Source organism: Mobula hypostoma, chromosome 18 (genome assembly GCF_963921235.1).
Source record: "Mobula hypostoma chromosome 18, sMobHyp1.1, whole genome shotgun sequence".
NCBI classification, from domain to species: Eukaryota; Metazoa; Chordata; class Chondrichthyes; order Myliobatiformes; family Myliobatidae; genus Mobula; species Mobula hypostoma.
This window is the reverse complement of record NC_086114.1, coordinates 11622677-11638776: the sequence shown is the minus strand read 5'-3', so window position 1 is coordinate 11638776 and position 16100 is coordinate 11622677. Positions and strand designations below refer to the sequence as shown.

Here is a 16100-nt window from a genome sequence, read left to right as displayed (position 1 = left end):
CACCATAAATAATTAATAGTAATAGAACCATAAATAGTTAAATAGTAATATGTAAATTATGCCAGTAAATTATGAAATAAGTCCAGGACCAGCCTATTGACTCAGGGTGTCTGACCCTCCAAGGGAGGAGGTGTAAAGTTTGATGGCCACAGGCAGGAATGATTTCCTACGACACTCTGTGTTGCATCTCGGTGGAATGAGTCTCTGGCTGAATGTACTCCTGTGCCCACCCAGTCCATTATGTAGTGGATGGGAGACATTGTCCAAGATGGCATGCAACTTGGACAGCATCCTCTTTTCAGACACCACCATCAGAGAGTCCAGTTCCATCCCCACAACATCACTGGCCTTACGAATGAGTTTGTTGATTCTGTTGGTGTCTGCTACCCTCAGCCTGCTGCCCCAGCACACAACAGCCAACACGATAGCATTGGCCACCACAGACTCGTAGAACATCCTCAGCATCATCCAGCGGATGTTAAAGGACCTTAGTCTCCTCAGGAAATAGAGATGGCTCTGACCCTTCTTGTAGACAGCCTCAGTGTTCTTTGACCAGTCCAGTTTATTGTCAATTCGTATCCCCAGGTATTTGTAATCCTCCACCATGTCCACACTGACCTCCTGGATGGAAATAGGGGTCACCGGTACCTTAGCTCTCCTCAGGTCTACCACCAGCTCCTTAGTCTTTTTCACATTAAGCTGCAGATAATTCTGCTCACACCATGTGACAAAGTTTCCTACCGTAGCCCTGTACTCAGCCTCATCTCCCTTGCTGATGCATCCAACTATGGCAGAGTCATCTGAAAACTTCAGAAGATGACAAGACTCTGTGCAGTAGTTGAAGACTGAGGTGTAAATGGTGAAGAGAAAGGGAGACAAGACAGTTCCCTGTGGAGCCCCAGTGCTGCTGATCACTCTGTCGGACACACAGTGTTGCAAGCACACGTACTGTGGTCTGCCAGTCAGGTAATCAAGAATCCATGATATCAGGGAAGCATCCACCTGCATCGCTGTCAGCTTCTCCCCCAGCAGAGCAGGGTGGATGGTGTTGAACGCACTGGAGAAGTCAAAAAACATGACCCTCACAGTGCTCGCTGGCTTGTCCAGGCGGGTGTAGACACAGTTCAGCAGGTAGACAATGGCATCCTCAACTCCTAGTCAGGGCTGGTAGGCGAACTGGAGGGGATCTAAGTTTGGCCTGATCATAGGCCGGAGCAGCTCCAGAACAAGTTAACACTATCATTCTACAGTCCTGATTGAAAGGCTCCAGAACCCGGGCCTCTGTACCTCCCTCTGCAACTGGATTCTCGACTTCCTAACCAGAAGACCACAATCTGTGGGTTTGGAAATAACACCTCCATTTCGTTGACAATCAACACTAGCATCCCTAAAGGATGTGTACTTAGCCCACTGCCCTACTCTCTCTACACTCATGAATGTGTGGCTAGGCACAGCACAAATACCATCTATAAATTTGCTGATGATACAACCATTGTTGGCAGAATCTCAGATGGTGAAAAGAGGGTGGGCAGCAGCGAGATATATCAGCTAGTTGAGTGATGCTGCAGCAACGACCTTGCTTTCAATGTCAGTAAGATCAAAGAGCTGATTGTGGATTTCAGAAAGGGTAAGATGAGGGAACACATACACCTGTCCTCAGAGGGATTAGAAGTGGAGAGAGTGAGCAACTTCAAGTTCCTGGGTGTTCATATCTCTGAGGAACCCAATATGGTCCCAACATATCAATGCAGCTATAAAGAAGGCAAGACGGTAGCTATATTTCATTAGGAGGTTGAGGAGATTTGGATGTCAAATAAAACACTCATAAATTTCTACCTATGTACAGTGGAGAGCATTCTAACTGGCTGCATCACCATCTAGTATGGGGGTGGAGTGGGGGGAGGGATGCTATTGCACAGGATTGAAGTAAGCTTGAGAGTTGTAAAGTTAATCAGCTCCATTATGGGCACTTTGAGAGTCGAGCTATTAACTTGGGCTTGTAAAAAACAGACAAATGCTAAAGAAACGGTCAGGTTTCGGCCCAATGGCGCCACAAGGCACAGAAAGGAATAACAACAAATCATGGGCTCTAGCCTCCATAGTATCCAAGATATATTCAAGGGGCGGTGCCTCAAAAAGGCAACATCCACCATTAAGGACTCTCACCACCCAGGACATACCCTCTTCACATTGTCACCATCAGCAAGGAGGTACAGAAGTCTGAAGGCATGATTCAGCTACAGCTTCTTCCCTTCTGCCATCCGATTTCTGAATGGACATTATACCAATGAACACAACCTCAGTACTTTTTTCCTTTTTAAAAAATTTTTTGCACTACTTATTTAAATATTTTATATATATATATGTGTACAGCTAATTGAGTGAACTGTGAGTTATCTGTGGAGACGTTTCTACTCCTAACACTCACACATTCCATTACCTACTTCTATAACATCAGTTCTGGCAAATGGCAACAGAAAATCACTCTAATGTACATTATGATGTCCAGAAAGCAATTTATTTGCTTTGTTTTTTCAGGAATAGCACATTCCCTTGTGGAGATGCTGTCATTTTCAAGGTCGTGAAATACAATCTTTCAGTCCACAGGGCTTTCGTTGAAGCACTATTCATATCATTCTTGGAAATCTGGAGCCTATATCTGATCCACTGCGCAAACAATTACTTCTAAATTGAGAAGAGTTTAGTGGAATAAAATCTGTAAGCTACTTCATCAAATCATTGTTTGCTAAAATTAAGTTTTTTTGCAATTCGTTCTTCAGTGTGGTATCTTAATTCTATCCTAATTACAATTGCATCAAGGAGCATGAATCTTGCACAGTCAAGGCATTCCCCACAGAGAATGGAAATTGATCGTGTGAAATTTCCATATAGTTTAATGATGAAAACACTGCTGAATGTAATCCCAAGCAATGATGATCAAGTTACAATGCTAGTAGACTGCAATTAGTTTTGGTATCCCTAGATTCAATATACTAACTATCACAGTTGTATTCAATGAACCCACATCCCCGCTCGCCTCCCCCTCCACCAGCCAGAAAGTTCATGTGTGTGAATGTCATAATGTCATATAAGGTAATTATTTCTGGCTTCAATGCCTTCCACTGCCATCTTCAAGATAAAAAATGGTCAACTGGGTGTGATACTGAATGACAACTGCTGCACAGTAAGTGCTTTCAGTAGAAGGAGTCAGCAAAATATTTGCTCTCACAGCCATTTATTGATGTCGTTCAGAATGGCATTAACATGAGGCTAATCGTCTTTGAATAACTGATCAAAATTATTATTAAAGTTAGTTCTTTTTAAATTTATTATTGCTTAGCTGCAGTGTTGGGAAAAATATAAAGGTTCTTACCTCAGTAACAGGAATGTTATTGGCTCGAGTTCCTTCATCTAAAGACAGGGGAGATATAAAAATAACATTCCACATGTTAAAACTGAGAGAAATCAATCCATTTACAATGTCAGACTCTAACCTTAGTTTGTCCCCTGGCTTAAGTCAAAGAACACATGAACACTATGTTTTATTTGGGTTAGCTTTATCCTTCCATTCTTAACATGGATGTTAATTCCCTGAATCCAATCTTTATATTTTGGTGTACAGCCAACTGAGGGAGTTGTGCCTGCATCTGGCACAAGCTCTTTACTGTAAAAAAATTTCTTCATATTGCTGCATGAATAGGAACAGATTTTGAAGAAAACATGCTGTGGAAAACAACATGAACTTCAGATGTTTCTGGAAGTTAATTGCATCAGTAATGAACTGCTGACAGAATTTGTCTTAAACCAAGTCTCACAATTTTTACCTTGGCTAAGTCCTTTTGTCCGTCGTTTGTCATCTGCTTTCTGGGTGAATCTTTTGTAGGCTTCAGTCTGTTGGTATTGCTCCAGTTCCCTCATGTAACGCTCTTTGTCTTTCTCCGCCTCATCTAAATAACGCTGCATAGACAGCAAAGAGTGATTAGGGATGGAGTGCATTAGGAATTTACAGGGATGATGCCAAGCAAAGAACACAAACTGATCAGTTATTCACCTAGAAGCATCTATACTGAGCACGACAGGTAATTTGTACTCACAGGGGTACATGTTCACTAAAAATCTCTGTGTACAGTACACTTGAAACAATCCTTTCTTGATTTTTGAAAATGACAATACCAGATTGGAGACAGCATATCTTTGCTGACCTAAGTAAACATATGATTCCAGTAAAGAACTGTAATGAACCAAATCAATTCTCTCGTCAATTGCATTACTGCAGGCAGTTACAGTGCCTTGAAAAAGTATTCAGCCCCCACCCCTTTGTTCACATAAATAAGTGTAACAGCCAGGGAGTTTGAGCAATTTAACTGAGAATTTTTATCTGTCAATCACATGTTCTATCTTGTTTTCCACAATAGAGCCCAAAATACAGGGAATATTGTAACACATGAAAAACAAAAACAATAAAACTGAAATGTCAGCACTTCAAAAATATTCATCCCCCTTTCCACAGTACTTAGTTTAACCACCTCTTGTAGCTACTATTGCCAGTAGTCTTTCTGAATAAGTCTCTATTAGCTTTGTGTAATGTGATGGAGCAAGATTTGCCCAATCTTCCTCCTCATAAAATTGCTCAAGCTGTGCTAGGTTAGTTGGGGAGCAGCAGATGACAGCAATCGTGAGGTTACGCCAGATGTTAAGGTCAGGATTCTTAGCCACTCAAGGGCTTCAGATTTCTTAATCTGAAGCCACCATAGTTGTTTTGGCAGTATGCTGGGGGTCACTGTTCTACTGAAAGATAAATTTCTTCCACAGGTCAAGCTTTCTGGCAGAGGGTTTATATCCAGAATCTCTCTATATTTAGCAGCATTCATCTTCCCATTAATCCTGACTAGATTTCCAGTCACTGCTGCTGAAAAGCATCCCCATAGCATGATGCTATGATGTTACCTCAACCATACTTTACAGTAGGGATGGTGTTATCTGGCCAATGCACAAATATTAGATTTACGCCACAGGTACTGCTCAGTATTGAGGTCAAAAAAGTTGCACTTTAGTCTCATCTGACACAAGAACATCTTCCACATCTTTACAGTATCTTCTTCAAAGTAACCTTTTGCAAAGTCTTTACAGGCAAGGATATGCTTTTTTTTAAACTCCGGTCTTCTTCCTTACCACTCTTATATAAATACCCCATCCCCTAAAAACCCAGTGCTACAGAAACACCAACGTACTGGCCCAGGACAGAGGATTAGGTTGAGCTGCTATCAGCAGCTTATGACCCAGTAGGGGCGATGGGCTTAAGTAGTAGGAGAAATCAAGCCTACACTTTTGCATCTACATGTTTGACATAATTCACCATAACAGTAGTGAATTACATCTTCATATTCACCATCCCATATATTTATGCATGCTCGTTGATCATGACATGGAAAAGCTCTAATATCATAGTATTTAGAGATTGCATCCGCACAGTAAACAGCTTTAGCAGTCCAGGTACAACACACACAAAATATTGGAGGAGGACCAGAGGGTGATGGCAGGCCTGCTGTTTGTCGGCTACATAGAACAGCCTATGCTCCAAGCCTACACTGGTATCACTCTCCACAACTTTTCCTATGCTACACTGATGACTGCATTAATGCCGCTTCCTGCACCCACGTGGTGCTTCTCGACTTCGTCAACTTGCAGTCCAACTTCCACCCTGCCCTCAAATTTATCTGGTCCATTTCTGACACCTCCCTCCCCTTTCTCAACCTCTCTGTCTCTATCTCTGGAGACAGCTTATCTACTGATGTAAACCCAGTGACTGTCACAGCTACCTGGACTATATCTCTTCCCACCCTGTTTCATGTAAAAGAAAATGCCATCCCCTTCTCTCAATTCCTCTGCCTCCACTGCACCTGCTCTCAGGATGAGGCTTTTCATTCCAGAACTAAGGAAATATCCTTCTTCAAAGAAAAGGGCTTCCCTTCCTCTACCATCACCGCTGCCCTCAACCACATCTCTTCCACTTCGCGCACCTCTGCCCTCACCCCATCCTCCCACCACCTCACCAGGGATAGGATTCCTCTTGTCCTCACCTAGCACTCCACCAGCCTCTGCATCCATAACTTCTGCCATCTCCAACACGATCGCACCACTAAGCACATCCTTCCCTCCCCCAATTTTCTCCTTTCCGCAAGGATCGCTCCCTAAGCGACTCCCTTGTCCATTCATGCCTCCCCACCGATCTCCCTCCTGGCACCTACCTTACAAATGGAACAAGTGCTATACCTGCCCCTACACCTCCTCTCTAACTACCATTCAGGGCCCTAAACACTCCTTTCAGGTGAGGCAACACTTCACCTGTTAGTCTGTTGGGGCCAGCTGCTATATCTGGTGCTTCTGGTGTGCCCTCCTACATATTGGAGAGACCTGATATAGATTGGGAAACTGCTTCGTCCAGCACCTATGCACCACCCACAACAAAAAGCAGGATCTCTCAGTGGTCACCCATTTTAATTCCACTTCCCATTCTGACATGTCAGTCCATGGCTTCCTCTACTGTCAAATGAGGCCACACCAAGGTTAGAGGAGCAACACCTAGGTAGCCTCCAACCTGATAACACGAACATCAATTTCTCAAACCTCCGGTAATCCCCCCACTCACATTCCCCATTCCTATTTCCCTCTCTCACCTTATCTCCTTACCTGCCCATCACCTCCCTCTGGTGCTCCTCCCCCTTCCCATTTTTCCATGGCTTTCTGTCCTCTCCTATCAGATTCTCCCTTCTCCAGACCTTTATCTCTTTCAACAATCGACTTCTCAGCTCTTTACTTCACACCACACCCCCACACCCCCGCCAGCTCCTGGTTTCACCTTACTACCTTGTATTTCTTCCTCCCTCCCCCCCACCTTTTTACTCTGACCTCATCCTTTTCTCCAGTTCTGATGAAGGATCTCGACCCCAAACCCTTTACCCTTTTGCATGGATGCTGTCTGGCTTGCTGAGTTCCTCAGCATTTTGTGTGTGTTGTTTGGATTTCCAGCATCTGCAGATTTTCAAAAAATGCTGATGAATGCAGCAGGGTCTCGGCCTGAAACGTCGACTGTACCTCTTCCTATGGATACTGCCTGGCCTGCTGCGTTCACCAGTACTTTTTGGTGTGTGTTGCTTGAATTTCCAGCATCTGCAGAATTCCTCGTGTTTGCATTTTAAAATCTGCAGATTTTCTCTCGTTTCAGATACATTACATTTAGTTTCTAATCTAATCTTTCAATACCTGTTTATCATCTGCAGGCAGTTTACTCCATTCATTCCCTAACATTCGTGTGATTTCAGAAAATGGAACATCCGGCCGCTGTGCTCGAAGTTGCTCCCGACGCTCATTGAGAAATCTTACATACCCGGTGAGCGGGGCTTTAGGAGCGTTGCTGTCTTTGGTTGCTTTTTTCCTTTTCCTTCCTTTGGGCCAGCCTCCCTTCTTGGAAATTTTCTGTTTAACAAGACAAGGTCAAGGATACAGAAGAGGCACGACAGGAAGTTCTTATAAGCTATTTCACTTTCTCAGCATCATAGATGCATTATACTCATCACTCCCAAGCCACCAGCAAAAACAAAAAAACTAATGTTCATCTCAGACCTGGCATATTCTTTACCAGAAAAATCACTCTAAACATTTCCTTGCCCAGCTTTCATTCAAACCAGCAACTTTGGTATTGTCCACTGTGACTTTTTTTTTTGTTTAGAAAGCTCCGGATGTGGGTGTTAATGTTATTCATGCCTATGCCAACTGCCTCTCACATGATGGTGATGAGCGCCCTTCGTGAACCACTCCAGTCCAGTGCCAAAGTTGCTTCCACAATGCTGTGAGGTAGGATAATCCAAAGTTTAGATCATTATGCTTTTCCCAAGTCAGAATGGGATTTGATTGGAGGGAAGTTCTGCAAGCGCTAATGTGTTCACATGCCCACTGCTCCTGACTTTCTTGGTGATAAAGGTCACAGGTTCAGCACGTACTGCTGGAGGAAATGCAGTTCATTATGTAGTTCATGCACGCTGCAGCCATGGTGCATTAGTGAGGAGGACAATGGATGGAATGCCAATGCAGGGAAACAGATAATTACTACTGCTGGCATGAATCAAGCCAATCTGTTTGGAATTCCTTTAATCTCTAAATATCTTTAATCTTTTCAGCCCCTAGTTCTATTGCCTAGTTCAGTTTTAGAGAAAACTGTCTAAGATCTGGTGAAGACAGTGCCTGATGCAGTACTAAGGCAAAGGACAGAGCATCTTGTATACAACTCATGATTTGTGTTGAATTACCTAACCACAGCTAGAATTGGCCTTGACTGTCAAGTCCTGGGTTTGTAAACACTGAGCAAGGGGTGGGGGGGGGGGAGATTAGGCTTAGCTGTGAAGTTCAATTACTCCATTATACTGGTTTACAACAGATGACTAACAGGACAGGGCATGGGAAGATGTAAAAGAACCTTCAAAAGGCATAAATTACACCTAAAAGTTCTAATAGATTGACAGTATTTTACAAAAATGAGAGTAAACTTTATAAAAAATTTATAAATCCAAACCTTGGCCAGAATGTAAGAAGATTTTCAGATTGTGCAGTCCCTATAAGAAGGAAGTTTCTAGTCCTAAATAAAGTTCTAACTTGTGACTGATTTATTTTTGCACCTGTCTCTGTGATTTTGTTTGAACTTTTCCCAAACGTAGTCTTACTGGCTATTATATTACGCATAATAATGTTGGCAGACAGCAAATATATTACTTTGTCTCTGGACATAAAAGAAAGATAATGAGGGTGAAAAATCATGAGGTCATCCTTGTGATTTTAAATACAAAGACCTACACTGTACTAAACAACAAAAGGCTTACAGTGTATAATATTTGAAATGTTCAACATGGTTCTTTCCCGTAGTGACGCACAATGAAACTATGTGATTTTTTTTGGTGTGAATTTTTGTGTTAATTGATTTAAAAAAACATCTGTGCTGGAGTACGGAGGAATAATCATTTCAGTTACACAGTGTAAATATCAAGTTAAGTAGAATTAAACACAGTAAGGTGCCCAAGCTCCAATCTGATTGCACCAATGTGTCATAACCTTTTGGCACTTGAAGCGATTTTTAATTAAGTGCCAAACAAAGCAGAATTTTGTGCTGTGAGCATGACTGAGAGTCTGCTAACTCATTTCATGTGGGATTCTACAGCCTTGAGGCAGAGATTTTCATTCCACCAATCTGGGTTGCATTTCAACACAGGAGTCAATCCCCACGTCATTCTATTATCCAATCCCCAAATAACTTATATATTAAAGGTGATACAAGGTCTCCACTCAGTTAAGCCAATGTCAGCTCATTTATCCAAAGAGGAGAGTTGAAGGTAAATAAACTAAGATGCCAGTATGAGAGGTACTATTTCCGCATTGTGAAACTATGGTGAAGTGAACAGGTCAGATGCAGAATTAGCTTCTTATAGTTTAAAATTAAAAAATCTAACTTGGAAGTTAACATCTTAGCCCAGAGCACAGAGTCTCACAGCAGTGAAGTAGCTGAACTCAACCAGGGGTGCATTTGCAGCACCACAACTTACCTCTAGATCACTGGCTTGTCTGGTAACACACAAGATCATCCCAGACATGCCACTAAGCCAATCATAACTTCAGCAGAGAGTGGTACAGCATCCCACACAAATAGTTCTCTGACACATACAATAGGATTTTTAAAATATCACCATTTCCTGTTCAATACTTTAAAAATGGAAAAATATTTTCTTTTTCTTTCAAAATATTGCATGTGAGCATGAAAAAATCAGAATCAAATTTACTGTCGCTGTGATTGTTGGGAAATTTCTTGACTTGCAGCAGTAGTACAGTGCAATACATAAAAATACCCCAAGTTACAATAAGAAATATTAAAATATAAATGAGTAGTGCAAAAAGAACAGAGCAAAATAGTGAGCTAGAGTTCATGGACCAGTCAACAATCTAATGGGGGAGGGAAAGAAGCTGTTCCTAAAATGTTAAGTGTGTGCCTTTAGGCTCTTGTACTCCTCCCTGATGATGGCTAGTACTGAGAATATGAATCTTCTCAATTCAACACTGAGAAAATAAACAAGTGGCCCAAGAATGGCCCTGATGAAGGGTCTCGCCCTGAAACGTCAACTGTTTACTCTTTTCCATAGATGCTGCCTGACCTGCTGAGTTCCTTCAGCATTTTGTGTGTGTGGCCCAATAGTTTTGACTGGTTAATGCATTGATTGCATTTTGTACTCAAATACTGCAAGGCTATTTGATTCCTAACCCATTGAGATGTCTCAGGCAGAGTAATGAAAGGATGCTACCAATGGCTAGATTATGCATGTATTTCTGCATCTCAAGTTCTATATAGGGAGTTTGCACATACTGACATCAAGTTATAACAGACCCTTGGTGACTTGGCTGAGGTACAAAAGGACACATTACCCTGGAAACAATAATCTAAATAAAAGGCAGCATTTTGTTTCAAAGGGGCTGGGGATTAGTAGTGAGAAATCAGGAAGGAAAAATATAAACCAAGAAAAGGATAAACACAAGAGGTTCTGCAGATACGAGAAATCCAGAGTAACACACACAAAATGCTGGAGTTTGCAGCACAAAATGTACTCTTCCCCTACCCTAATCTTCTTATTCTGGTTTCTTCCCCCTTCCTCTGCAGACCAGATGAAGGGTCTCAGCCTAAAACATCAACTCTATTCCTTTGCATACATGTTGCCTGACCTGCTAAGTTCCTCTAGCATTGTGCGTGTGCAAATTGAAAAGAAGGATCAAGTTAATAACTTGGATCTGGCACATGCAACACTGAGTTATGGATCACACCTCTGCCACCCACTCTGCGATGCTCTTTATCCACTCATCTTTGACCTGGCTCTTTCCCACACAAAATTATCTGTATTTTTTTGCTTCCGCTATATGCTCAGCTTTTGAATAAAATATGGAACTTCTAGCCCAAATTAATTGTCAGAGAAGTGTGGGATTTTGTGCAAAATAAAACAGGATTGCTTGTTCTTGAAGACACAATGCGTTAACTGTACGGTTTAACAACCAAGGGATTAACACAGATGCTTGCCCCACTCACCTCCTCCTCACTTCTTTGTTCACTGGTATCTGCTGCCTGAGGGGACTCATTTTGTAGTAGCTGCACCTGAGACAGATCCTCCACAAAATCTGGATTGTTCAGTGACTGAGAGACCCCTGAGCTGTACGAGCCCTCTGGGCCTGAAAACCTGCATTCAAAGGAAAGTTTTAAAACTTGTTGCTCAAAGAAGTTGCAGACAGCCTGATGTCCTACAGCCTGTTTAATTAACTGGCACAGATAAGCGTCAGCAAAAATTGCACTAAATATGCATCCTAAGCATTGCTCTTCTTTTCCTATCACAAGCTGTTCCCATCATCATCAATGAAAGACAGGAAACCACCATGAAGTCATCCTATAATTAAGTTTCTAATGTTCTCTCTAGGCATAAACCATAACTTGAAGGACAAAATTACTTTACTGATGTTTCCCACAGAGTAAAACAGCAGAAACAATGCACGTACCCACCAATACCCTTACTACATCCTGGCTGGGAAAATTTCAGATGTTTATTTGTCCATCACTACAAATGTGCACCTCTCTTGTTCTCAAGTTGATCTAGTTTGGCACAATAGCAAAGAGATCAGTGCACTGCCAGCTTTCACCGATTGGGGTTCAATTCCTACCTCAGTCAGTAAAGAGTGTGTATGTTCTCCGCATGACTTCATGGATTTCTTCTGGGGTGCTCTGGTTTTCTCCCACATTCCAAAGACATATGGTTAGTAAGCTGTGACCCTGCTATGTTGGCGATAGAAGTGTGGCGATACTTGTGCGCTGCCCAGCACAACTCTCAATGATTTGATTTGATGCAAGTGACGCATTTCACTGTATGTTTTGATGTCCATGTGACAAATACAGCTAATCTTTTCTTTGTCTGTAGGGCACAACTTGCAAGTGTTTTTTATACAGAAAATTCACTATGTTTTGTGTCTTTGATGCTGATGATTAAATAACCCTGCTAGGAACTGTTTGATTTGATTACCGAATGCATTCCAGGCTGGTGATTTCTCTGATGGCAGAGCACAGGAAAACTGAGAAAAGCTGCCACAAAGTAGATGTTGAAGTGTCCAAGGACACACTTTCAGAAACATATTAATGCATTTCATAGATTTTGTAAAGAAAAATTTCCTTTCAGTTTACAATAATGCCAATCACATTTTCACACTATGTCTATTTAAACTGTGCAAGCATCCAGCACTGCAATGACAGATTTATGTAATGAAATTTGGATTTGGCACGGGAAAAGTATTTTCAACTTTGCAATACAAAAGCACCAAGAGTTACAACTCTGTTACTAACAGTGGTACAGATTAAATCAATTCAAAATAGTTGCTGGCAGGCATCACTGATGTTAGAACATCAAATTATATGTAATATAAGTAAACCTACAGACAGCATTGATTCACGTCAGACAACAAACACTTGCCATTTAAGCAATTTCTATTTTAGATCAGACCAACAGCTCTACTACCTATGCCCTACCTTATAGGCAGTAAATGCTCATTTATAAATGCTAGTATTTGGGAATGGGCAAGTAGTGTAAGTTTCAAATAAAATGAAGCAGCCATAATCAAATAGACATGTTGCTATCAAAAAAGGAGTAAAAAATATGTTAGCAAACCTTCGATATATATATATATAAATTAAGTATAAAATGTATTTGGTGCAAAAGTTTAATAAAAAATATTGCATTGGAATGCAAGATGCTCAACACAGATTGAGTAAAATTGGCTTTCTGAAAGCCTCGTGTTTAAATAACCCGGTACTGATGCTCACTTTGGCTCCCTCCATAGAATGAACAACTGAGGAGTTTAGAAACTGTTAAATTATACTGTGCAAGAACCAGTGCTTTAATTCATTTCCTAAGGCTTGGGATATCTGTGAATCCCATTGAGGATGAACTACACCCCAGGGTATGATAAGGAAAGATTTTACCAATGTTTCAAATCCAGTAACTTTCAATACTAGTCATGAAAAACTGCTAAGGTTTTCATTTCACCTGCACTTATGACAATAAACTTGACTTTGTCTATATTCTTTCCTGGGTATGTGCAAAAGATAGCAAGTGTGAATATGTCACAAAGTCACATCATTTCTGAATCTGACAATGTTAGTTAGGAAGTTGTGGGAGTAACTCAAACAGTCCAGAGTTCATTTTCACTCCACTGTCACTTCATCTTTAGAGCCTTGAAAAAGTATTCTGCCCCCGCAACTATTTTCACATTTTACTGTCTCATTTTCTAAATTTAAAATATATTCAAGGATTTTTTGAGCTAATCTACAAAACATTGTGCATCATGTCAAATCTAAAACTTCAAAAAAATTCCAAGACCTGTCAACAATTTACTAAAAATTAAAAACCAAAATTATGAGGCTGAAAAAGTATTCATCCCTGTTGTAATTACTACACTAACTTCCTCAGGTGCAGTACTGTATATTACCTTACCAACTCACCTAATTTGTTGATACAGAAAATTGGAAGATCACCTGAACAAATAACCTCTCTCTAAGGTCCAACAGTATGGTAGATTTTCAACAGACCAAATCAAAGTGAAGACAAAACAGCATTCAAGGCAAGTCAGGGGAATGGTAATAGAGAAGTACAAATCTGGGGAAGGGTACAAGACCATATCAAAGGCACTAAACATAACTTGGAGCTCAGTGCAGTCCATCGTGAAAAATTTGGGGGAAAAAAATGAAATCTCAGCCACACTTCTGAGGTCAGGTTGCCCCTCTAAACTTAGGTGCTGAAAAAAATGGCACTTGTAAGAGAGGTTACTGTGATGTCAACAGTCACTCTGAGTGACCTGCAGAAGTCAGTGGCTGCAACTAGATGAAGTTCATGGCTCCACAATCTCCAAGACCTTGCACAAAAAGGGTATTTACAGAAGAGTGGCAAGAAGAATCCTTAGCTTAAAATAAAATATATCCTTGACTGCAAAGACTTTGCAAAGCGTCACTTAGAAGATACTGTAAACATGTAGAAGATGGTCTTGTGGTCAGATGAGACTAAAGTGGAACTTTCTGCCCTCAACACTAAGCAGTACATGCGGCGTAAATCTAATATTGCGCATTGGCCAGATAACACCATTCTTATTGTAAAGTACAGCTGAGGTAGCATCATGCTCTGGGGATGCTTTTCAAAAGAAGGGACTGGAAACCTGGTCAGAATTGATGGGAAGATGAATGTTGCTAAAAACAGAGAAATCCTGGATAAAAACCTGCTAGCCTCTTCCAGGAAGTTTATCTTTCAGCACACTGCCAGAGCAACAATGAAGTGCCTTCAAATTAAGAAATTTGATACCCATGAGTGACCCAGTCAGAGTCCGGACCATGACACGATCGAACATCTCTGGTAAGACCTCAAGATTGCTGTCCACTGCTGCCTCCCAACAAACCTGGAACAGCTTGCGAAATTTTGCAAGAGGGAATGGACAAATCTTGCCCCATCACATTGTTCAAATCTAATAGAGATTTATCCAAAGAGACTACTGGCTGTAATAGCTGAGAGAGATGGTTCAACTAAGTACTGAGCAAAAGGGGATGAATACTTTTGAACTGCTGACATTACAGGTTTTGATTTTTTAGTTTTTCATGCTTTACAGTTTTCCCTGTTTTTTGGGCTCCACTGTGAAAAATGGAGCAAATGATTCTCAAATAAAAAATATCAGTTAAGTTGATCAAAATCCCTGGTTGTAATACTCATTCACCTGAACAAAGGGTTGGGGCTGAATACTTATAAGGCATTGTATTCTTCAGCACAAGCTGTAGCTAACCCTGATTTAAACAGGATTAGGTACAGTACTCTGAATTGAAGTTACCACAGATCATGAAAATACCAGTCAGTAAATTAATGGGTGCGATTGTCACCATCTGTTTGTTGATCTATCCTGAAACAGTAGTTACTGTGTCACTAGCAATGATTAGAAATAAAATCATGGGCACTCCCAATTTATATACCATCTAAGTTCTGGCATCCATAACATCCAAATTAAATATCTTTTTGGCAGTATCGCAATGTCTTTTATTTAAATAGTGAGTAACATACCCAGCATCGACTGTCAGATCTGCACTCTCCTTTGATACATCATCATCAGCAAAAATTGGAGGTAACGCTGTGTTTGATGCAAGTCCATCCATTTCTCTAAGAGGAAAAGATTACATTTCAGTTATGTTCCTGTAGAAGAGGGTTCTATTTTGGCAATTAATAATGTTACTGATTGCTCATCAATTAGCTGATTTGGTTAAAATACTAGTTCAAATAAAACTAGTTTGGCTGGTATTTTTGTGCCATTCATTGACAGTAGTGTCCAGGATCAGTTACAATTTCAATCCAAATTTCAGCATATGTCACCACAATGCAGTCTAACATTTAAAATAGTCTAATATTTAAAATTGTAAAATACCAAACCAAGTGCGGAGCTAATGCTAAAAATGTACCTGTGTTCCAGCACCTAATATTCCGTCTGGGTAGCCTCCAATCTGATGGCATGAAACATTGATTTTTCTTCCAGGAGTTTGAAGAGATTTGGCATGTCAACAAATACACTCAAAAGCTTCGATAGATGTATTGTGGAGAGCATTCTGACAGGCTGCATCACTGTCTGGTATGGAGGGGCTACTGCACAGGACCGAAAGAAGCTGCAGAAGGTTGTAAATCTAGTCAGCTCCATCTTGGGTACTAGCCTACAAAGTACCCAGGACATCTTTAGGGAGTGGTGTCTCAGAAAGGCAGCGTCTATTATTAAGGACCTCCAGCACCCAGGGCATGCCCTTTTCTCACTGTTACCATCAGGTAGGAGGTACAGAAGCCTGAAGGCACATACTCAGCGATTCAGGAACAGCTTCTTCCCCTCTGCCATCCAATTCCTAAATGGACATTGAATCTTTGGACACTACCTCCCTTTTTAAGAAAATATACAGTATTTCTGTTTTTGCACTTTTTAAAATCTATTCAATATACATAATTGATTTACTTGTTTATTTATTA

At 40.9% G+C, this 16100-nt stretch overlaps 1 protein-coding gene across 4 annotated transcripts in view; it reads right to left on the bottom strand.

Annotated features, from left to right (window-relative positions):
• The window catches only part of hmg20a (high mobility group 20A), a 92234-nt gene that overhangs the window by 16769 nt on the left and 59365 nt on the right, over positions 1–16100 (bottom strand). For all 4 annotated transcript variants that reach the window (XR_010020856.1, XM_063070445.1, XM_063070447.1 and 1 more), the window contains 5 exons: positions 15159–15254; positions 11114–11261; positions 7264–7476; positions 3825–3957; positions 3374–3411 (listed from right to left, as the gene is read on the bottom strand). Coding sequence is in view for 3 of the 4 variants with exons in the window: in XM_063070445.1 (XP_062926515.1) it covers positions 3374–3411; positions 3825–3957; positions 7264–7476; positions 11114–11261; positions 15159–15250 (624 nt within the window). In the remaining variant the exon portion in view is untranslated. The remainder of the gene's footprint in view (positions 1–3373; positions 3412–3824; positions 3958–7263; positions 7477–11113; positions 11262–15158; positions 15255–16100) is intronic.